Source organism: Melanaphis sacchari, unplaced genomic scaffold, assembly GCF_002803265.2.
Source record: "Melanaphis sacchari strain LSU unplaced genomic scaffold, SCAv2.0 Contig74_pilon_pilon, whole genome shotgun sequence".
Lineage (NCBI taxonomy): Eukaryota > Metazoa > Arthropoda > Insecta > Hemiptera > Aphididae > Melanaphis > Melanaphis sacchari.
The window spans coordinates 1,789,827-1,817,043 of NW_020271531.1; the positions used below are offsets into that span (position 1 = coordinate 1,789,827).

General features: G+C 24.7%; 1 protein-coding gene across 2 annotated transcripts in view; it reads left to right on the forward strand.

The window, feature by feature from the left end:
* The window catches only part of LOC112601033 (rap1 GTPase-activating protein 1), a 159,269-nt gene that overhangs the window by 12,849 nt on the left and 119,203 nt on the right, over positions 1-27,217 (forward strand). Inside the window, exon 1 of one of the 2 annotated variants that reach the window (XM_025348429.1) lies at positions 23,621-24,258. The exons of the other annotated variant lie outside the window; for it this stretch is intronic. Coding sequence (XP_025204214.1) covers positions 24,206-24,258 — 53 coding nt within the window. The 5' untranslated portion in view covers positions 23,621-24,205. Of the gene's footprint in view, positions 1-23,620; positions 24,259-27,217 lie in introns of those variants that run through there. 2 annotated transcript variants of the gene reach the window in all.

Sequence of the window (27,217 nt, forward strand, 5' to 3'; positions counted from 1 at the left end):
ATCAATCCTAAGAGTCAATTAATTGTTTATATCTATTCAAATAATATTTTTTATGAATTAAAAAAATTTTGTAAACTAAAAAATATAATACATTTATCTACCTATAATATAATAATATATAACAATATTATTTTCAATATTAATGTAATTAGTTCTTTTTAATTGTTTTACTTTTTTCATTAATAATAATATTGTATTTGTTGTTAAATTGTTATAAGAAGTATTTAAACTACGTTATTGAGATTGCACAGAAATAGTCCAAGGAAAAGGTTTAAAAAATAAAGTTTATTTTTATTCAAATGTTTAATTAAAATAATCTATTTATTAGCTCACGCATTTATTAATTTTATTATTCTAAAAAACTTAGTTGAATTCTAATTAATAACTTTTAATTGAAAGTGTATAATAGAGATTTATATAGATTGTATATTCCCCATCGCAAAAATTAATTTCACTATTTGTAGAATGTAATACCAATAATATTTCAGAAATCCATATTTTTCCGTTCAATTTTGGAATAAATTTCCTATAACAATATTATTTTTTTCAGTTTTACAAAATCGTTTTTATATGACTCTAATAATTTAGAACTTTAACAGTTATTTATGAAGAACATAGTTGTTTCTAGTAAATATGTTTCTATTAATTAATGTAGAAACTAGTTAAACATTTATAAAATTATACGAATAAAAAGTATAAGATAAATAAAGTATAGATTATTTATAAGAAACAAAATAAACAATATACTTGCAAAGAATAATAAGTATTATTTGAATAAGAAAATAAATAATGAAAAGCTGTCTAAGCATAAATGATAAGCAATTGGCACACGTAGTTCAATTCTGCTCAGATTAATGTATTCTTGTTGTATATTTTGAATGCAATCACAGTTGAAAAATATTCTTAGTGAAGTTTTGAGAAGGTACCTAAATAATGCATAAATATTGAATTAAAAATGATTCACTTGGAAAAATGCCTGTAAAATTAACAAAAATTTTCTCATAAGTCATTTATTTCTCAATTAAAAAAATACTAGAAATCTATAGCAAAATCATTTTTTAATAAGTGTTTAAAGTCAGAATTTTAACAATATTTACGAAAATCGTGAAAATGAAGAAATTATTTTGTGGTTATAAAACATAATACATTTTTTTTTTTTATATTTAAGATTTGAAAATGTTATACAATTATAAGTTTTTCAACTTTAATATAAAAAAAAAATTCAACGGGCAAGTTAAATCTTTATGAGCATTAAAGTTCAAATTTTTAGAGCATTGGATTTACACCTATAAATAATTATTTCTTTTTAAACAATTATTAAGATATTTTGTTGTTTCAAAATATAATAACAGTAGATACTTGAAACTTTCACCAAATGTTTATATTATTATTTTCATTTCACGATAACATTTTCAAAATACTTCAACTTCTTTTTTTTTCCATGTATCATATTATTTCTTCGCAAATATTAATACTTAATTAAGAAATTTTATATTAATATGTTCTATGTACTTTACTATATACCAACCGTTTAATTAACGTATTATTATATTGTAATTGAGTCTTCACAAGCGTTTAAACAAAAAAAATAAACAAATTAAGTTGTTAAATTGATTATAAGTTTAAAAAAAAAAAAAAAAATTCTTTTTTGATTAATTATAGGCATGGTACATTTTTAAATTTTTTTAGTTTTAATTCTATACTTGTTAGTAAAAACTATACGCTGCAGTATTCTCATGAGTAAAAATTGTTAAAATTTAATGCAAGATCCCATAAAAGCTGTTTTTATATTTGTATAAAAATTAAAAATACTAAGAAACAATTTTTTTTACACGCATTTGAAGTTAAGGTTTTGATAAAATTTGTCAGGTTGCATAACATATTACCAACTATTATATAGTTGGAAATTCATAAAAATTTTTTTTTTCATATCTAGGTTTTGAAAATTTAATAGAAGATTCCTCATAAGAAGCTAATATTGAAACCAACAAATCTAATGAATATAATATAAAGGCAATTATTTTTTCATTGACATTTTATAGTCAAATTTGACGAAATTATTTATTTAAAGATAAGTAACAATGTTAATTATTTTGTTATAATTTAAAAATATTATTCGTAAAAACTAAAAACTTAAAACTATTACATATGCTATAAAATTATGAATTATTATTTTACACAATGACATTTTAAATTTATTTTAAGATATTATTTTATATTTATACTTTAAATCTAATTTTACTGTTTTGCGGTATTTATAAAAAAATGTTATTAAATTTTAAGCCATTTAAATTGATATAGGTAGTATAAATATATATTATTATAATAATTTAATTATTATAATATTATAAATACAAAATTTTTGGAAAAAAATTATCAACCTACTGTAATATTGAAAGTAAAATAAATTACTCTAATAGGGATATCAAAAAACATTTTATGAAATATACTTGGTGATATAGGTTGTTTTTATTCAGAATTATTTTTCGTATAAAATTATATATTATTGAATTTAAATTTAATACACCCATAATAACGACTTACTTGACACCTAATGTACAGCAGAGCCGCAGTACCCATTTTCTTAATCTTTTATTTTTGTCTTACACAGTTATTTTACAAAGTATTGGGAATTTTTAATTTTTAATCTCCCATGTAATTTACGCGTACACTTCATTGTAAAACCAATACAATATACATCGCTCTCTTCAGAACCCAAAATTATATTATTATAAAGCTGATAATTTTTTTTAACGCATTTTAGATTTTATAAAGTATTAATAGATTTAACTCATATTTGTATTAAAAATTCTAGTTTATCAAAAAAATCATTAAATTAATCCTGTTCATTTTTTTTTTAAATTAATGAGTACACATTTTTGTAATTAAAAAATTAAGTTTTAAATAATGTTATAATTATTACATATATCACAGGTGCATTTGACAAATATTTCATTATACAAGAAGGTAACCTATCAAATAACGTTTTTCTTCACCCGAATTACTTTCCAAATTTACTATCGTACAATGTGTAGAAATAAGTCGGTTTAAAAATATATTATAATTAGTTTATAAGCTTATATTTTAATATTTTTTATTTAAAAAAATGGATAATTTCTCCTTGTTGGATTTTCTTAGTATAGAAAAAAATGATTAACACCAAAATATTTTGTAGCCCTGTGCTATCTTTATTTGCTATACGTTATAATGATTTCTAGTTAAAAAAAAATTCTAATTCAAATACTTTTCATTATTAACATATGCTAGTTCATTATTTAAAAACTTAATAAAACATGGATGATTTTATTTCATGAAATTATTTTAGACCATTTTGGGAAATTAAAATTAGGTTTATTATGTGTATACGGGTCCACTAAGTGTATTTCTTTGAATATATCTACTACACTGTGGATATTTAGTGTTATTTATCCTGCTTTTATAATATATATATATATATGGGTTATTATACATTCATAAACACTTTCTAATAATATAATCTAGATATGTTGCAATTTTACTAAACAATGTACTTTGATATCTGAACGAATTGTTAAAAAATGTTGCATGTTCAATGTAATAATTTGATTAGCATATTATTGGTCATAGTATATAGATAAATTGTACTAAGATTCATAAACATTATTATTTGTCTATAAACAGCTAATAAGAATACAACAAAAAACAAACCGATTATGATATAAGAACATACTTATTATACTTATATAGAATAAAAGTATAAAAATTAAAATATATCTTGAATGTTATATCGAATAACTTTTCTTGATTATTCAAAATTTTAAAATATAGTTATACATAGTTACAATTTTGACTATGTTAGAAAAGATAGTAGAATAAATATTGGTACTAAGATAAAATTGTAAAAGAGTTTGCCTGGAATTTCTTGACTTAAGTATTCGTGGTACGTTCAGAACCATGTTTACTAAAATTAAAAAAAAAGAGGGAAAAGCTATTATAAAGGATTTTTGCTTGTACAGTTTGCACAGTGTTCCGTAAAACGTAGTTATGCACCTGTAACGCGTGAGAGAATAAGTCAATAACCAATATTCATCAGAGTTTTGTATAGGAAAATCTGAAAAAATTAAACGGATGTAAAATATTTTTTACAAGCTACTAATTTTGTTATTTGATCACAATTTACTTAAAATATGATTTGTTTGAAAAATTGTAGTTCTATTTAAAAATTTTTTTTTTTTTTTTTATTTGACATAAACAATCTATACAATTTTGCACAATAAGTTTATATGATGAAAGTAATTAAAAGACATGAAAGTTGTGAATTAAGCAGCCACCCATTAGTGACTCTTGGCTATTGATTAGTTAGTTATTATTATTATTATTATTATTTATTTTTGCCAGATACGTTAGAGTCTAACGGTTAGACATTAAAGTTTTGTAAAAGGTCACGGCACCATTTCCTTTTTAATCGGCGGTTAGGATTTCCTGGGAGAGTAAGGATGGAAAGATCTTTTATGAGAGGGTTAGGATGAGTTTGGAGTCGTTTGTGAAATCGTGTGTAAAAGATGCGTGCTTCCTCGACTATTGTTTTCATATGGAGATCATTATGAAGAGCGTGGTTAGAAATATAGGGAGGAGCATTGGATAATCGTCGGAATGATATGTTTTGGAACGTTTGGATTCTATTAGTGTTGGATTTTTTTGCTGCACCCCACAGTTGAAGTCCATACGTCCAGATTGGTTTGAGAAGCGATTTGTACATTATTAGTTTGGTGTTTAGAGTGGAGAACTTATTCCTTATTAGCAGTGGTCTAAGCATACGCATGCGATTGTTTAGGGTTAGTCGTTTGGTTTGGAGGTGTTTTTTCCATGTGAGTCTTTTGTCAAGAAATAGCCCTAAATATTTTACTGTGTCGGATTTGGGAATTATTACATTGTTAAAAGTAATGTTAGGACATATTCCTTGTTTGAGTGTGAATGTTGTGTGTATAGATTTGTTTTGATTTATTTTCACTCGCCATTTATCATACCACTCGGACAAGTGGTTAAGATGTACTTGTAAGTTTGATGAGGCAATTATAGGATCTTTATTTATAGATAAAATGACTTTGTCATCGGCATAATCCGCTACGATGGTTTGTTGCATGGTGGGTTGGTCTGCTACATAGATGTTAATTTAAAAATTAAAAATTTATATTTAATTATCATTCATCAAAAGATTTTTTAATGATTTTTTATGCTTAATATATATTTAGATGATAAATATGTTTTAATTGATTTTAAGAATAATATTTAGCAATTATTGATGAAATCACATTTTGTATCAAAATTAAACATCTTTAAGTATAAGTCATTAAATAATTAATAAATACATATTATTACATCTAGTTTAGTTTTTAAAACTATTAGATATCTAAAAAATAATTTATTTTACATTTCTAAAAATGAAAAAAATTATAAATTTTATATGACCTATTAAGTATAAAATACTCTTTATACAACATAATACCTTTTATAATCAATGTTTAAGTGTTGAAAGAGTTCAGTACAGCCAATTTTAACAAAAGAAAGGGGGAAAACATATGACTATAGTCTATAGTTCAAAATGTATACCTACCTATTGAATTATTTGAAACGCGACTCAAAATTTGGGAACACTCATTCAAATATCTACAAACTATTTATACTAGGTATTTAAAACATAATTTAAATATTTTATAATATTTACACCACAATAATAAGTAATAAAAATAACGGTTTATTAATATTTTTAGTTTAAGCACGATTGTAGATTAGGTATACGTAAGTAATTTAATATATCAATTATTATATCATCAGGCCATCGGGGCTTAGTTATTACCTATTGATAAATACCACCAAAATTATATTTTATTTTATATATAATCCAAAGTCATCTTATAACAGTTTTTATTTTACACTCAATGATTTTAATACAATCAAGCACCTGTAAAAAACTACGAATATTATAAAACTTATAAATTTAAGTATTATAAGAGTTTTATACTTTTTATAAGAATTAATATTTATATAATATATAAATATACATAAGTACTTTTCTTTAGGTGCCTATTTTTAAAGCATATAAAAATATTTTTTTACAACATTTCTAATTGTACCTATATGTATATTATATAAAGTCATATCGAAGTTTTCAAAAAAAAATGTTATAAAAAATATAAGATTACATTCAATTCTGCTTTAATTAAGATCACCACGAATAATATGAAAAAGTTTATTTTACAGTCAGTTTTTACAATCTCGTAAAGTATAATTATAGAACTTCATGTAAAACTAAAAAGGTGTGAATCATATAATAATAACGTCAATCGAAAATCATTGTTACACTCATGTACGTATTATATATATACTTACATAAACGCCACATTGCCGTATGACATTTGCAATTTAACCGTAAACTGGACATCTATTGTAGTGAAAATAGGGAAAGATAATAATATATATAAGCTGTATAAAATCTATACATACATTGATCGCAATAACGCAATAAATTGTGATTTTAAATTAAATTTAATTGATTTCCATAAAAGCAGAACTATTAAAACTCTCACAGCCGTTAAATGGGTTAGAAATTTTTTTTCGCTCTGTTGATATTTGGAATAAAGTTTGGAACGGCCACGTAGGGCATAAAATATTATGTTTTTCAGAACAAATACAATACAACGTTGATTGACTGAATTGTTCACCGGGCAACCGGAACACGGGCGAACCGGTGTGTAGTTCAAAAATTGATGAATGATGTCTTTCTTTTCACTATGTGCAGTCCCTGTATAGTATATATAGGCCTATTATACCTTCTCACTCTACTCTCTCTTTTATTTTTATTACACCGCACCATACAATAGTCCCCCATCCGATTGAACTCGATACCAGCGCTTCCGCAGAGACATAAAGATGTCATGGTCAAGGATGCTAAATCCAATAAAAGTCATTGAAAATATAAAACGTAAGTTATTGTTGTACATTGCTCGGTAGGGGGCTTTTATAGAGCCTAAAAAAATAAACGTTTGTATATTTTTTTTTTAAACGCGGTCAACCCCCAATATTTTGTACGAGATTCTAGAAAATTGTTTTTGTCTAAGTGATCGAGTCAATATAATATAAATAATAAAGGTAAGCTGTACGCATGTATAATCAAACAGTTCACATAATATATTATGCACATTTTGATTTTTTTATAATACCTATATAAAATTCAAATATATTATGTCATAATTTATAGTAGTTTATTTTTGTAAAAATTATTTGAAACACGAGTAGGCAGTTACATATCAATAATAGATACTAAGTAAATATAATACACAAAATATTCTGAATAATAGTTGACAATAGAATGTTTTATTAATTTAAAGTAAACAAAATAACAAATTAAAGACGATGACACATATTTAGCAATGAAATCAAATAAAACATAGTAAAAAATATTTTAAATAATAAATATTGCATAATAAGACATGTTTATAAAACCAATACTAATTACAATGATAAATATAAAATAAGTACAATGTACGTTGACTAAATTCTATATTATGTTAAGGTTAAGTTATCAAAGGAAATTATTATTATTGGCATTATCAATGGTCACATTTTTATATACGTAAGGAAGGTAAGAATAACGTTTTATATATTGTACATACTCGTATCGTATAGAAACCTAAAAATGTATTGTCATCTTATTTGAAAGAGTAGCAGATTTAAATAGGTAATTTTATGAATAATAAGAATATTGAGTGAATATTGAATAGGTATACACTATACCTATACTATATTATGTTATTGTCAACCACTTGATTAATATTCAAGTATTTATTGAAATAAAATATAAATAGGCGAATAAATGAATAAATTCTTATTTATTGAGATACAGATCTCTCATTTTTTTAAACTATATTGTCTTATTTACCTGATAAAAATATTTTATTTAAAATTACATAATATTAGTTATTAGTGCATTTTAATTACTTATCAATTTTAGTCTGGTTATTGTTTCGGCTCAGTTTATAAATTTAATAATAAAATTATAACAACACTAGTGGACTGTATTTTTGATTTTTTAAATTAATTTATTGTTAATAATTGATATTGAGATTATTATAAATTTGATTATACGACGCGCAATGATCGGCAATGTTTCCGACGCGGCGTTGAAACTGGACTGGTGACCTGTGCCTTATTATATAAAGGCGTTATTATCCGACCCATGGCTATATCACAAATATTATCTGCACAACGATTGATAATATTTACTTAACATTTAACAGTTATAAACAATAATATGTTACAGAAGTTTTGATTATAGAGTCATTTTTATTAAAAATGTTGTGTTTAATTTAACTTTTAAAAAAAATACATCAATAAATGAAATAACATTATTAGTTATTATAAATTATTAAAAAATAAAAATATAAATTATTTTTTTTAGTTTATTACACTAACCTACTTTTAGGTTTGTTTTTTAATAACTTTTTAAACATAATTTAATAAAATATGATATTTAGAATTAATTTACTAGAAAAAACTATACATTTTTATTCCAAAAATTAAATTCCTCTATGAAATGTTTTGAATGCATCAAAATAAAACAATAACTACAGTTATCATTGGAGTATACTTTGTAATTTAATTTTTACAATTCAATTTTCCCAATGAAATTTTTCAATTTATAAAGTCAGTTTTGCGAGGAGTGAATTTGATAATCAATGAAATATATGAACGCAATGTGCCAATAAATAGCATAAAAATAAAAAACAGAAATTGACCAATTGACGACAAAAAAATGTATATCTATAATGTACTTATAATATATAATTCAATATTTAAGCATTTTTGTAAAATAATTATTTAAAATGCGTATAATATTTGTGTAAGTACTTTAACCTATGAACTTTTAAATTTTTTACATTATACTTCTTTTGATTTAATCCAACTATTGCAATAATGACAAAACACATTAATAAACGATTTTATTATTCTCTATTTATAATATACTTAACAACATATAATTTAAAGTAATAATATCACTTGTCCGAAAATTAATTGTTTTATATATCAAAGAAGTAAGCAGCTAACTGCTTCCAATTTTGATGATAATTTTACAAAAAAAAAAAAAATTCAAAAGTCTACAACTAAAAAAAAGCTTGAAATGAGTATATGTTGGTAATGTAGGTTAGTTAAGACATTATAAATTGTTAGAAATGTATAAATTGAAAATCAATTCAATTTAGCTTTAAAACCATTTAATAAATACTTAGCAATTTATTTTACGTTAATAGTTTTTTTTTTTTTCTAATGAAATGTTTTTATTAAATATTATTTAAAATTTTTGTAATCACTTGAATAACTTTTATACTAATACACTAAAAAAATGTTCATTAAATATACTTGAAATTCAGTTATTTATAAAAATATTATGCAGATTTACATTAAATCTTTTTTTTTTAAATCAGATAAACAAACTTAATAAGAACCTTTTACTGAATTTTTAGTCCTTAAATATAAACATAAAAAATATATGCATTTTTAACTATGAAATAATTTTCAAATTTTTATGATGTTGGCAAATTTTGCTTAAAAAGAAACAAAATCAATGTTTTTTAAATAGCTTAAAAAATATTTAAAATCATTTCATAGATATAACATTTCATAAATTATGCCGTAAATTTTTTATATATTATACTAATAACAATTCTAGTAATTATGGTTTTGAATCACAGCAAAATAAAAAAAATAAAAAAAATATTTCATCAAAAACTAGTTTAATATACTGAAATTGAATGTTAAAGCATTTTAACAGCTTCAATAGATCATGACAAACACAACATAAAAATTATCATTGTAAAAATAAATATTGATTCCTTTAACATTAAAAAATCCATTTAAAAAAAGGGTGATAATAGTTTTTATATACTTATATAATATTATAGAATTTATGACATATTTTTATTTTCAATGTTGAAAATTTTATAACATATCAATTTTAATTTTTTCAAACTTACCTATTTATAATATAACATTGTACACTTTATAATAAATATAATGAAAATAAATAATTTCAAAATGCCAATTAAGCTGATTAGGTAACTTGATACTTTGGTAGTTGATAGTTTACGTCTAAATGGCAAAATGTAAACAATAAATAAACTATCATACATTTAATATAAATTTAACAGATTTTGTCATATAGATTAATTTAATAACGTAAACACGAATGCGTTGGATATAAGCTCTTATTATGTATGTTATACTGATATATGTGTATAACTAGTTTAATATGGTCTAAGGAAGAAAAGTAGTATTGATTAATGAGTAATTGCTTTATAAATATATTCTATACTAAAATTTAAAAATCCTACTCATAATAATTTTAAATTGTAATATTAGTTATGAAGATTACAAGTATGTTAATAATAAAACATTTAATTTTTATTAATCACTATAGGCAATTGAGGAATATAATAAATTTATAAAAATCTAAGTTATAAGCAATATTAACTTACAAAATAAATTTTTTTATCTACTTAATGAAATTTGTATTTAATTTGATTATTAACTATAAATGAATATTAATTACTTCTAATAACTACTTTTTTTCCACAAATCCATTAACAATTATTTAGATATCAGTATATCATTATTATCTTATGCTTTAAAAACAACATATTATTTATTTTTATGATAAATAATATTTAATTTTGTTTAATATAATATATTTATTAAATAACGATAATATTATAACGTTTAAGACCTTAACATGTGAAGTATCAAAACCTAAGAGCAAAAGCTGTTCGTGCGCCCAACCAAAAATATATTATTACCAGAATAATATACTTTGATTTATCGTGTAATTATTGCATTATTATTTTAGTGATTATGGGACTTAAATTATTAACGACAAAATATTTAAACTTCTTAACCTTTAGTATATTAATACTCATAGATAAATATAATTACCAATAAATAGTTAATATATTTAAATAGTTAAGTATGTTAAATTTAAAACAAAAGTTAGAAAGTTACAATTTGTATGTTATACTTTGGAAGTTAAACAAACTCAAAAGAGAATTAGTTGTTTTAATTGCATTTTAAATATACAAATACGTAGAAAAAAATTCCTTCGTAAATCACAGTATTAAATATATTTACATAAATGTAATTACTAATTATACAAGATTATGTAATATTATATTAAATACTAAGAGATTATCGATTTTTAGAAATAATTAAAACGTCTTATCTTATTTTTAAAAATACTCATAGAATCATTGTTACTAACTTTTTAAATTATCATGAATAATAGTTGTTTTTTTTAAACTTACAAATTACTATATTATATTCATTAACATATTCTTATAAATTTATTCGAAATGAATAATTTAAAATGTATACTGTATAATATTAATTGTTTAAATTAAATTTTAATTACATATAAATTATAATATTTTATATTACCTTCATAGATTTATTGGCATTTTACATTTTTAAATAATTTTAATTAAATTACAATATATAAATAAATTAATATGATCATAATGATAACTATCTACTGCGTTTTATAATTAAGTGTGTTTTTCTTCCTAATAATTTCTAATATAATTATACCCATTTGGAAATTTAAAAACCTCAACAAGTCTAATGTGTTACTTTATTTGTCTAAAAAATTGAACGCTTACATTAAAATTAAAAGTGTCGTTTCATCCTCAGTTCATTTCAAGTCAAAGTCATAGTGAAGTGTATTTTATTCAATGTGTGATGTTTTTAAATACATATTAGTCTTATTTATATTAGGTTTTTAACAATAGTATACATAAAATATCCATTATATTTTAAAGAGTAGGTACCTTAAATTATCAGTTAAGCTTTTACTTTTTAGGCTATAAAATTGATTTTTGACAGATCGAGTGAATAAATATAAAAATTTTGTAAAATTATTATTATTGTAACTTTGGTTTACTTTAAATAATATGATAGTAAATTAATTGAATAAATTATTTATTTATTTACTCATTTAGTTGATATTATTAACATAATAATTTTAAATCGCTAATAGAAAAATTTAAATTTAAAATAAACAGTAAATTTAATTAACTGAAATTAACGAGTTTTAAACTTAGGTAATTTGTTTTTATTTATTTACATCAAAAATTGTAAAAATATAATTACTATACCAAATTCACATAAATAAAATTATAACTTTAGTGATACATTTAAATACCTATTATATACAAACAACGAATTAAAATGCATTATTTTAAATATTTATATTTTCTTCTTTCAGTAATCAAATTAAAATATATCTATATGTAATATCTAATAAATAAGAATTTACAATAAACTAATCTTTAATAATTATTCATTACTTAAAATTGATGTTAATATCAACTGTATACTTTATACATTTTAGTCCAATATACTAGATATAACATAATGTTCACAGATTTTGAAAAAAATTTAAACGCTAGGCATCTAAAACATTATATAAAATTGAATATTTACATACTTTATTTATTAGTTCAGTATATACCACACAAACGATCGAATTTATCAACTGGTTTTTAAGTCAAAATAAAATTAGTTTGGGGTCAAAACTTTTTATAAATAAAAACACCTTATGTTCTTTTAATGATGGTTATAAAAAATTTCGTCTTGCATATACTTACTGAAGTGTAACCGAAATTAATTTGAACTCTAGCTAGGATAAGTATCCGTTATAGGCATGGTTTTGACTTTTTTGCTGCTTTACACGTGGCTCATCCTTTTTTTCTTCTGTTCCATGTAGGGGATCATCCTTTATGTAAAAGAAAACAATAGACGTTACCGAAACAAGGGGTCCTTCCGGTTCGCGAAGCAAATGATCGATTTCCGTCCAATGTTATTTATCATGTTATTTTGTATGCATATGGACTTCATTATCGTGATGTAATTTTTTTACATCCCTTTTTGTTACCTTTTTATAATATATCCCTCACGGGTATTTTAACACACATCAATGATTTTGCTAATAACATTAATTGTCACCAAACACCTAACTACATAGCAAATCTGTTACATAAATGTTTATTTTTAAACTGTATATGGATTCGGTGAAGTGTGAAATGCCAACCTCCATTTCGTTTGTGAATGGATTGTCACATTTTTTTCTTCGTATTAAAGGGGGGACAATACAAATGTAATAATTTCAGTCTAGGAAGTTCAAAAAACTACAAAAAACTGTTCAGGGATTTGGAAAATAGGTAAATAAAGTAGAATAAAATACATACACGGGAGTAAATGAAATTATATACGTTTGTAATATTATTGTGTATACCTAGTAACAAGTGCAATACTAATGATTTTTTTTTTTTTATGAATCATAACTTTGAATAATTACCTATCTATTTATGCAAACTAAAATGTCAATTTCAATTCCTTACGCAACTATTATGATTATAAATAAATGTACAATATACTAAAATATTTCAATTCGGCTAAATTTTATAACTAACAAGACATAGTTAAGCAATTAAGCTAGCAACTGAAATTTTTGTTTTTCAAATATTTAAAATGATTTTCTAAAGTTTTGTTCTTAGTGCCTATTATATATTAATATTAGTTATAAAACAGTTTTTGAATAATTATTCCCCTAACGGGGAAGGCTAATTTTTTTGAACTCGTTGATAAATGAAGTATTCTATTTGGAACTCTATTTTATATGCATAATAATATGAATAAAAGAATACTTCACCGGATGTTTTACATCATATTGTTCAAAACTGACAATAGATAGATATAGAACAATGAAATCCCCTATCCGATTTGTGAAAAATAAATGCATGACAAATTGACTCAAAGGTGTGACAGCCGTCAGGTATGGGGATGAATTCAGTCAGATGAGCCATATCGTTTTTTAAGGTTTGTCATAATCAAATGCAATTGAAACATGTTTTTTTTACAATTAAATCATGGGGTTAGACCCTAATACGGGATCAACCCTTTTTTTCTACTTGATTAAGAAAAATAACTAGATCAAAATGTTGAATATTTTACTATAAATATAAATAAAATGTAATATTCTATTTTTTATGAACTTACCTAAATCATAATACATTTTTAATATTTTAAATAATTATTTTATTTTTATCAATAATTTAAAACAATTTAATCACATCAATTAATTGACATTACAATTCAAAGTATTGTAAAAGAGTGCTAATTTTATGTACCTATCAATAAATTGATGATACATTGTGTTTTAATATAATTTTCACCTAAAAATGTATGGATTTAATATGAATAAATCTATTTAATATCTGAAATTTTAATAAAACTAAAAAAATCTTTAATTTAAATAGGTGTTTATTATTTATATTTATAACAAACTTATTAGTACATATATTAGCTTATTATTCATTTTATGATGTGGATATAAATAATTTAAGAAATAGTACTCTTTATATAAAGTACATTTATAGTTAATGAAATGAATGTACACTGTCCACTATACATAGTTTACAAAATATCCAATTTTTTTAAATAAATGTGACATTAAAAAATTAATTCATCTGGAAAAACTATTTGGATTATTTGTTAGATTGTATATATATATATTAAAAACAAATGAATACTCAAATAATTGAGAAACATTTTGATAAAAAAAAAATACATTAGTTTGATTTACATTGCTAAGCAGGAAGTGTTAACATGCCGCAATTTAGATTACAAAGGGCTGTTACTATTTTAAAATTCAGTCTTTGAATGTAATATTTAATTTGTATTATAAAAAATGTTGGGGAGATTTATGAAAGGGTAAAATCATTTTTACAACAGTGCATTTTATTTATAATTACAGGGTATTGTACCAAATGTAGGTACAATTGTAAATTGTTGCTATACGTATGACAATATTTTAAGCAAAGCATTTTGAAAGGGATATTTTTATCAGTTTAACCTACCTATATAAAATGGATTAAAATAAAATAAATATTTAATTATTTAAAAATAATTTATTACTTTTTTTCTTAAATTGTATTTATTTATTTCATATTTGTAATTGTGACCATTAAAGGTATAGTACTTCGTGTTATATTGCGTATGCTATACAATAATATTAAGGTTAATAGAAATATTATGACAAAATTAATTAAGATATTGAGTAAATATAATTATTTTAATTGAATAGTATGTATGCCTAAATCAATATTTTAAACGTATTTTTATTTTAATTAAAGAAGTATAAGTATAATCAGATTCAATTAAAATATTTTGTATACTAATTTTTTATAATTGTATACCAATTTATAAAATTAATTTTTCGATTGTAATCGAAGACATAGTAAGTCATTACTTTCACAGCGACATATATTTTATAATTAGAAAATTTTTATTTAGGGCGGTAATATTGTCATATCTATAACCTTTAGATTAACAATTGAGCACAGATTGTGTTTGAAAGATATTACTTTTTTAATTTCTTATAGTATTTGAGTAAACATGGAATTCTGTGTCAAAGTTAAAATTTAAACAAAATATAAAATAAATATTTAATTATGAACCTTTGTATAAGCATAGGATGTTTAATTAAATATTATAAAAAATGTTTAATTATAAATTATCCTAGTAAAGTACAAAATTTTTCACGAACGCATTTCAGAGCACTGCAATATTAGTTATTAATAGTTTTTACTGTTTTTAGGTAAAATAATAAATATAAACTTAAATTAATTATCAGAATTAAAATTGTTTAAACAATTATAAATGTAAATAAAAATCCTAAATTATTTAAATTACTTTAGTTTATAAATATCTCGACTTCAATAACTATTTTTAATTATGATTTATTTTTTTGTTTTTGTTTTTAGGTTGGTTGTCGTTGAAAATACCTTAAACATATGGATTAGGGAAATGGATATCCAGGTTTTCATGTTACATAACCAATTGCCAAATATTATTTTCATTGAACATTGGCTGTGTTTACCTTACATAATTCACAATACTGTATGTATATAATAAATATGTTATAAACACGGGTGTCAGAATTACAAAGTGTATCTGATTAGCCACGGACCTAATTCCCATTATTGTTAATACTTTGAGTAGGTAGGTAAATTTATTCTATACATGATAATACTACAATATGTGTATTATATTTACACTTATAGTGTAGTGTGTTATAACATGTATTTTATATTTTATACTGTTACGTTTTTCTATTCTGTTCCACTAGTGCAGATAGTACTATATATTTCGGTCCAGTAACGGCGAAAATTGCCAAAAAATCCGATGAACCGAATCAACGGAACTAAAACTTCAATGAATTCTTATAATATAGGTTTGGCATACACCTCTAGGTGCTTGAAAATCGTCCCGTGAAACGTGTTTATTATACATGGTAGGTAGGTACTTACAATAATAAAATGACCGATAACGAGTTTGAATATTGTTATAATTCGGTTGACATATTTTACTTTATCACCACATCTATTCACGCTCTACTTTCAACACATCTGTGTATTTTATATACAATAATATTCCATTTATATGTAAAAAAAAAAAATAATGATAATAATAATAAATATATATGTAAACAACAAAAAAAGAGTAACGAGTAAGATTAGCAGAAAAAATAGTGTTGATAAAAAATGATATTTTCAATGATAATAAATGTTCCATTATTCATTAATTTTGAAATGCAACTGATTGAGACACAAAAATCAAAACTTCGAAAATGAAAAAAAATCCTTGTCAGTAAATATTTAAATTAAAAATTTACAGTTGGGGCGCAATATACTTATAAGTTACATTACACGCAACATGCAAATAATATATCTGCATATTATATTTATACAACCGACAGGTTAATGAGTTTTATTCACAAGGTGAACTTCCCTAACACCATTTCATAAACATTATTACACTTTACTGAGATCAAATAAATGATAATTTATGTATAAATAACAAAATATAACTTTATCGCTTTTTTTTAAGTAAGTCTTTATCAACTGTTAAGAAATTCAATAAATAACTATTGGATATGAATAATATTTTTAAATTTTTTTATTGGAAGATAAGAACTTTAAAACTCTTTTGATATCATAGTTAATAATATATATCTTATACTTATATTATCTTCTATTAATTTTAGTCTTTGGTAAAAAAAAATACCTTTAAATGTATTCTGACCGCCATACATTTTACTCAAATATGAATTGATAACTTTTTTTTTCATGATTAATAAAGTTGACAATTTCTAGCATAAATAGTAATGCAATTATTACTACCCATATAGAAATAAAAATACAGTGAATAAAAATAAATTGTTTTATAAATAACATCGCATATTTTAAAGTATGGTAATAATATTGTGTATATGTACTATATCTATAGTATATGTATAATGTATATGTGTAATGCATAATTATTATTATATATATATATATATAATATATGTATAAAATTATAGTATATCTAGCACATTCATTTATTGCAACCGCTAGTGAATCATACCTAAATTTTGACGTGTTAGTAATACAATTATGGTTTATAGTTTTTGTCAATGTATAATATAAATATACACATAATTGAAATTGTGGTTATTTAAATAACATTTTTATAAATATTTACGATATAATATAATCTTAAACTGTAGGTACAAATTTATATTAGCCAATTAATAAATCACTTATTTAATTCAAATGACTATAATAGCTACTATTATAATAATATAATTATTTTATAATACATAATATTATGTCCGTAATAGATCAAATATTTCAAATATTTACGATGAAATCATTGATTAAATATATAATATTATATTATATACTATATTATATTATTTTATTTTATTTTTTTAATATTATTTTATATGTTATATTAAATATATAATATTTAATAAAAAACTAAATTTTAATTAACAAATAAGTAATTAAAGTTAAAATGTTCAATGTTGATTCTAAATTGATATACTATATTAAAACTTAGGTATAATTAATAATTATGTTAAAAAGGTATTTATATACGTAAACGATGCAAAAAAAGAAGATGTACCTAGTACCTACTAATAAAATTAATTGTTACCGTTTTTGATTTTTTGATTTAAATTAAAATTTATTATCTCGAAAAACATTTATTTTCAAATTACATTTATTATTATTATTACCTACATTATAAATTTAAAGCGGATTACATTGTTAAATATATTTTATATAAATTATGTTATATTTATATACCCAGAAAATAATGTACATTTTTGCAAATACATAAATTATAAAACCCCGTTTTATAAAATATCTAGTTAAATTATTGAATAAATATAGTATATGCACATTTTTGAAATTACTTTGTCAAAAAAATAAATTGTAATTTTCAATTCTTTTACATATTTATATTATAAATGTTAACGAATACTATTGTGTGATTGCTCCACGATCTACTCGTACTATACGTAAATAGATCTAGTTTGAATAACTTATTCAAAGAAACACTGAGAACAAAAAAGAATATCATGTGGCGTTTCGGGATTTTAGAATTATACGCACTTTTAAAACGTATGATAGGTACCTACATAAAATCAAATACCTAAAAATGTAAAACGGTATACATTTAGTTATAATACCTAACAACACCTTAATTTAAAAAAAAAAGATATTATTTAGGTTAGCGAGAAAACAGAGAAAGAACACTTAAATTAGGTAGTGATAAGATAGTGCATATTAATCAATCGTATTAACCATTATTTATTACACTATAGTAAAACTACAGTAAATTATGCTCAAAAAAATATTATAAAATTAGAAATTGAAGATAATTTATTTATTTAATGAAATAAATATTGTGAACATCTAATATGAAAATAATACATATCATTTATATAATATATTATTTGAATAATGTTCATTTTATAACGACAAAAACTTCTATTATTGGAATTCCATCATGTAACGTTTTACTGAAGACAAGTTTGAAGGATATTGCAATAGAGTTAACATGATATGGTTGGTTGACAAATCTAACATCCAATTTAAAACTTTTGAAAAGCGTATTAAATTCATCACCCACGTCTAGCAATAACCTATGATTACTAAAAGCTTTTGGAACATAAAAATATTTAAAAATTAACTGATGTTGCTACCGAAATACTTGTATACAGTATACTTCTACATAAATAATAATTTGTAACTAATAACATTATTTGATAGTTATTATTATAAAAGGTTATATAATTCATAAAGAAAAATTACTCAATAAACGTGAGAAATTCCTTACAACGTTGACATTATGTAATTAGAAATTTGAAGATGAAAAATAACGATAACTACATAACAATATAATTATAGTTCTCTATTAATGTTATTGAATAAGTTATAAAAGGATATTGGTATATATAAATAAACCAAATTGGTTGTAATTGGGTAGCTAATAAATTTAAATTAAACTAATATCATTAATTATAGAATAGTTTATTCTATAATTAATTATACAACTAAGAAATCTATCTATTTTATGATTTACATTTATATACAATATTACATACAAGAATATGACATAAATAGGTAGGAATTACATCAGGCCATTCTTATCTCCTAATATCTGCTTTTGGTTTAGACACTATATTTTATAATTTAGATTTAAGAAAAATTAATAAAAAAATGAATGTAGAAATTTAACGAATTCATAATTATTTAGGAAATATAAAATAATCTAGAATACTTAATAAATGAAGTGTTTATTATAAAATGTCACTATTATCCATTGAGTGACTATTTTTTATATATAGTATATATATTACACGTTTATCGCATAATAACATTTATAAATGCACATAATAATATACTTAAATTGTAAAAATTAAATTTATAGATTGTATTAAATTATAAATAAAATAAAGTTTAAAAAAATCTTTGCAGGTAAATTTAAAATTGTGTAGTATATAAATACTAAAGTTATTTACAAATGACGATATAGGATTTATTCAAACTTAATGGAGATATTTATTTTTAATAAAGTTGTAATTTTAAAAAAAAATAGCACTTACCATTTTTATATTAAAATAATCTATTAATCTAAGTGCAGGATTAAAAGTTTTAGCGCATATTTTGAAAGCCCTCTTTTAGATATTTTAATTTTAGCGACAACCGATTAATAATAAAAAAAAACACTTAAAGATTTTAATTGCTTTTAATTTTCGGTAATTAAACTATTCTTATGTGATTAAGTAATCGCAGATCAGTAATATAAAGAATAATATTCTTAAAAAATGTTTACTCTATAATGGATGGATATTTTTTTTTTTCATGTATTGTATGTGATTAGATCTTCTGCGATATATCCCAATTTTTCATAAGATCAACTATTGACATAATAATAATAATAAATAATAGCATTACAACGAGTATGTATGGTGTATCTATATTAGGAGATTATCCTCTACCTTTACATGATTACAGCTACTTCATCTATGCAGTTGATTAATTATTACGGGTTAGTTACTGATATACTTTTCGTATTATGGAATTTATTAATGTAAAAATGCTTCCTACATGATATAATAACGCGGTATTTTTGATAATTTATTATCAAGATAGATATTTGAGAAATAGGTATTATACCCGGTTTTGGAATAAAAAAAACAATATTTTAAACAATTAAAATACTATATTGTTGTATAATAAATTAAGATTATAATGTAGTTTTGTATGCCGAGAATAACCGCTCAATATCGATAGACATCGCGGGTGCGTACTTAAAAAATACCAAGTCGTTACAATTTAAATCTTCAGGATTTACATCTAAATGTTTCTTCACCTATTAAAACTTGTAATATTTTTACCAACGTTTTTTTCTAATACCTGATTAAATTTATTTTAAACAGTTTTTCCATTTGGATCATATAATTTTTCAAAAGATTTTTGAATGTCTTTAACTATTTTAGTTGAACTCGGTAATGAAGTATGTTACCGTTGTAATTTTTCAATATACAAGGTTAATTTGGCAAAGTGTGACTTAATATACGTTAAGTTATTTTCTAATCCAGGTTTTATGATGTAATCTTAAGCATCTTAAATACTAACTCCATCGTTTCTATTTAACATTAAAATAATACGGTGTATTATTCCAAAATTTCCGCAAAATAAATTGCTGTATTAATCTAACTTCCCTAATGAGTGAGAATTGGCTCCGGAGGTAATATTTAGCGCTTCTGTTTTAAATACAAGTAAACGACGTGGGGCTTTTCTAAATATTTTTTTTACAATCGAAATAACTTTATCTACTGCATGAAATTGACTTCTTACTTTTTCTGTGACTGTACGCAGTCCATGTATTTACAACACATGTTACGCGAATCATTTCTGAGAAAAACTTTTTAGCAATTTTTCTGATTTAACTATGTAAAGCGCAACATCAGATAAAAATTATAGTGCATTGTTATGTTGAATACCGGATGGCCATAATAAACTCATCGATCTATTAAAAAGTTTGTTGATTGTGGAGTAGTTAGCTTTTTCTAGTTCATCGGAATTGAGTAAAAAAAATTTTGTCTGCACAATTTTCCTCGAGAATGTCGACTATTACATTTGCAATGTAATGGCACTGCGTTAGTAGTCTTATCGATACTGACCCAAATTATTTTGTTCATGGCCATATTATTGTTATTTGTAAATTTCGTCTACATAATATCCTTTTAGCAACGTTGATTCACTTGGAATATCATTTTTTGTATATATTTCGAAATATGTTTTAAACTTACTAATTTGTTTATAGGAATGTTAGCGAAAATAAGAATCTCACACAAACCTTTGTTAAAATTATGATTTTTTACTAATATTATTTGTCGTTGGTTGCTGGTAATAACTGTTATTGTTTCCGATTTATTTGATATTTATACCGGACGAAACTTTTAATTAGTTTGTCACTTCTTACATGTGTGGTACGTTATACTTTTTGTTGGAATTAACTTAAATTTTATAAATTTTACAAAATAATACGATTGTATCATCTGAAAAAAAATATTGGAACCAAATTCATTAACATAAGTTTGGATTCGATAACCTTTATTTTTAAATCAATATAAATACACAAGAATATAGTCGTATAGGTAATATACTAGTTCACATCAATCATAAACGCAACAGATCAAAATGACGGAGGAAAACCAAAATAAAATCATTGTGTTTGTTCAGAGTTAGGTAATAGGTACGACGATAACGTTATGTTCTAGGTAAATACGACGAATCCGATATTGCAGTACATTTGATACGAAAATAACTAAATTATTGGAAACGAACAGGATAGTTCGGTGTGATTCGGATCGACGATAACAACTAAAATGCATTATTTTGTTTTTGTTAATAAATTCGTATTCGTATGTGTTAGGTTTAAAATCTTTTCTTTCAATATAATTTTATTTTCCTTTTTATACATGGTATACCTGTAAAGAACATTTAAAAACCCTAAATAGCGAAATAACAATAAAATCGTAAATATGCAAATATTAGGCAAATAAAATTCCGTATATAACATCGGGGAAGTGTGAAATAAATTGGTATCAAACTTTGAACGTTCTAAGACTTACCAAAAATATATACGTTTGCTAGAACTTTCGAACCCTGGCGTTACGGCAGACGTTTAGTACGGTATGAAATTTGACAAGTTTGTAATGATATAATATTATATTTTAATAAATCCATCACTGTTATAAAACGAAAAAAACAGCTGTAAGTACACTCGGACGTGCACGTATGGTGTCGCGGAAAACGCGGATTATTATGCAACACAGTGATCTCGATGACGGTGCATATCGTATATTATGTACAATGTGCATTATGCACGTGACAATCGATATCCGAGCGGCTCAGCGCGATGCAAACGAAAAACAAAACCTACGCCGCTAAGTACCTACTATCGTCACAACATTATCGTCATTATTATTGTGTGTTTTACAATATTGGCCGCGCTTAATCCAGTTTAACGACTTCCCCGCGGCGCGAGGTTTTTGTTGCAGCGCGTTGACGATGACAGGTAATGTGCAGCGTGTCCGACCACCACCCGCCGGTAATCCGTAATCGGCCGCAGAGGGTGGTCGGAAATCAATCACACCCCCCTAGCCGACGCTCCGAATTCGCGAAATATTATTTATTTATTTTTTTTTTTTTTTTTTTTTTTTTTTATCATAATTTTCAAAATCGTTTTACGTCAACCGGACTCCGGAGTCCGCGTTAATCCGACATCCGCGACGACGTCGGGGCGTCGGATGCACGGTCGCGCCGATTGTGGGTCACGTCACACGGTTGTTTTTGTTGTTATTATTACTATTATTGTTGTTCCCCCATTGGTCGCGAGCCTGGAGGGGCTATTCGCCGTACAGTATAATATTTTTATTATTATTATTATTATGTAGGTACACGCACACACGCACACACGCACACACACACACACACACTCCTCGCGCAGCGTACAACCGGAGTGGGCACGCACCGCTCGTCGTCGCGGGGATAAAGACCAGTTCTGTAGCGATTTCGTTTTATACGTACACGTGTGTGTATGTGTGTGTGTTTTTATACATCCATCCGCGTCCACCGGTCCGCCGGCGGTGTCAGTGTGCTTTCGTGAGTGCTGGGCGACGCGCGTAATCGGTCCGTCGTTATTATCACCATCACTATTATTACTATTATTATTAATATTATTTATAATATTATATTATCGACGAGTCCCCGGTAGCGGTTTTCTTACGGCCGCCGCGTAATACGAGTGCGGCGTGGGGCGAGCCCGCGATAAGGTCGGCGGTATTATCGTACTGTTATAATAATATAATATTATATTGACATCGTAATACACGTTAAGTCGTCGGGCGTTATTACCGCGTTACGGTTTATTTGTTTTTCCCGATTTGATTGAACGCCGATCCGATCGGACGTCGGCGCCGCTGTTCGCGTACCAAAATACTCGTGCCAAGAGATTATCGCGCGGCAGTTTTTATTCGAAACTTTCCGTCTGCCATCCGACAGAACACCGTCGTAGCGGCCCCGACCGTGTCCGTTTTTTTTTTTTTTCCGAAATCGTTCGTTTTTGCCGGTTGGTGCGCGTCTTGTCGTTTGCCGTCGTCGTTCGGACCGCGCGCGCGTAATTTATCGACGCGTGTGCGGGAGTGAGCTACAATCGCGGGGGCGATCCGCCATCGATCATGGTTTGGCGCGCGTGCGGTGACGGCTGATACGAAATGATCGACATGCAGATGATCGATAGGCTGACCCAAGACGACAAAAAAGACGGGTAACGGATATGACCATTATTCCTTATTGTTATTACTTATTGCTTAGAAATTAGTAATAATTATTGTTATGACTCGACTGCCGTCGAGTTGTTCCGGTGGTTTGTGAAAACACCGTTTTTAATTTTAGGTACCTACTCGTTTTATTATTATTAGGTTGATTACCTATACAAAATATAATAATTTAATCGTGACAAATATTATTTAGTCATTGTTTTTAAGATTTTTGCTTTTGTTGGTAAAATTACATTAATGCATTGTTTTGTGTTTGCGCGATCATTTTTTTTTTCTTTACATTAAAACTGAGTATTAAATGTTTTTAATCCAGTTAAGATCCAGGTCACGTATTTATAATGATTTCCTTTTCATTAAATTGTTTTGGCTTGTAAATAATATTAAAACAATTTCCGAAATAAATGTTTGTTATGTTATAAAAAAGTAATTTTAAATTTATAATGAAATTCCTTTTCATTTAAATTTTAAAAGGGAATTTTTACTCAGATATTTAAAAATTCATGTAGACAAATTTATATTTATAAAATACAGAATCTACAAAGTAGTATTTTATTTTTTTTTTTTAAAAAGTGGTTTTTGATAGCAATTTTAATAATTTTATTATTATAACAATATGACGTCGGGTATCTATATATAATGTTATGCAAATCACATTAATAATTGAAACATAACCAAATAAATTGTATTGTAAAAGTAATTATTCTTGAAGAAATTTAAAGACTTATCTTGATAAATGTCAGAGTTATATTATTTGGATATGGAATTCGTTATTTTTCTTGAATATAGTTTTTGATTTACTCATACAAACTTTAAGTGCATGCAACTCTTAATATAATAAGTTTCAGGATGAAATTAAATTAGATATTTCATATCAACATAAATTATATTGTTTAGTTTTACTATAATTATCTTTTAATGATTTATAAATTATGCTAGTTATTCAGTTGAACTTTAATAAATATGATATTCTCTAAGGAAAATCGTTAACTTACCTAAATGTGTAATAAATAACGGGTTTAAAGAATAAAATAATACTTCACACACTTAAGTATTTACTTACTGTACATTTTAAATTCTTCTCACAATTATGTTGACCTATAGAGTATCTAGACATTCTAGACGTAGGTATCTTATGTAGGCCAATCAAGGATTTGATAAATATTTGTAATATTAGATATTGTTAAATCTAGTAAAATTAAACAAAATTTCATTTTTCATAATATTGTAATCCATCATATGTTAATCTAAAACATACAATTAATAAACTATTTATTGGATATATCGTACATGATCTAAATAAGAAATATTAATAAAACATTACATAAATAATTTCAATAATAATTTTTAAAGTATGAAGAAAAGAAACAAAACACATTATTTCTTTAATACGTTTTACACAGACTAAAAGATGATAAAATTTTCAAAGTAATGATTTATTTTGAATTGTGTGTGTCATTATTACCTATTATAGTATTATGTGTTCACTAAACAATGAGTTAAAAATTTAATTTGCATATTATTTTATACACATTGACTATACGCCTATGACCTAAACATTAGAATACCGACAATCTTAAAATATCTATTAAACTTAAGTTTTAATGAGATGAAAAGTAAAACTTGAAATTCGTCCTCATTGTGCATTATTATTATATTTTTATTTTAACATATAACGCTTGAGGACAATTACTATTGTAAATACCCCAGTAAATACTTAACAAAACAAAACAAGTAGGTAATAAATAAAAATAAAAACTTGGATTCTTTTCAAATAAAAATAAGTATTCCATAATGATCTTAAAATGGACCATTTGAAATTGTATTTAATTCGAAATAATATTAAACGATTGTGCAAAATAATTGTATTCTCTTGTACCAAGGGCCAGATAAATGTTAATACATGATAACCCACGTCAAAACACGTCCGGTATCGTTTTACCTGTGTTGTGTCCACCCAACGGGTTATCGCAGTCCACAATCTCCACGAGAATATTATGTTTCGGGTCAATACGTTTATTTTGTTATTATGATTTTTGTGTGTGTGTGGACCAGTTGCATTATTAAAAACCAAAACAACACGTCATGTTGGACGTTTTTTTCGATGGCGGGTCATGTTTTTTTCCAAACATTTTTCGAAATCGAATCATGCACGATCATTGTGTTTGAGAAATGTGCATTACATACATATACAATACACATAATATAAATAATAATTAAATCGAGTATTGTATATGAAAACGTGCGAATCGAATCTGGTAATTTTTAGGTGACACCAAACCATTGCCGGGTTGTCATCTGTTCCGTGTCGCGTGTCTGTGCCACTACAATGGCGGATTCATAAAACGGGATTCATCAGCAGGTTGGGTTGAATTTTATTTATTTTTTTCGTCACCGGTTATTACAATACGCGCGTATGGTTTATCGTTACCTATTAACATGTATAACTGATCCGATTAAACCACACGAGGACCCCCCGGACTACGATGGGTGTTATTATATTATTATATGCTCGCGGTCCAATGATGTGGTCCTGATGTCGATGAGCTGTGTGTTAAATATTATGCATACAGGTAAAGAGAACGAGGGTGAAGTGCCCCGAGCGGGTTTAGTTTTTTACTTGGCAGTAGCTAATAAATTGTTATGTGTATAGTGGCATAGGGGAAATTTCTAAGAGAATAGTTATAATAAAAATGATAAAAAATAAATAAATCTCGGCTACCACGTACGTATGTATAATATATTGTATAGATACGAATACTTAGGTTACGTGTTGTGCTTAAGTAGACGGCCGTCAATGTTGTTTTATGACCGCAAATCGTTTGCAATGGTTAATTTGATTCGACCAACGCATTGGAAACAAAACTGTGTGGGCTACTACAACTATATGTAATAAACGTAAACTAGATCAGAATTTTAATATTATTTATCTTTAATGTAAATATATCA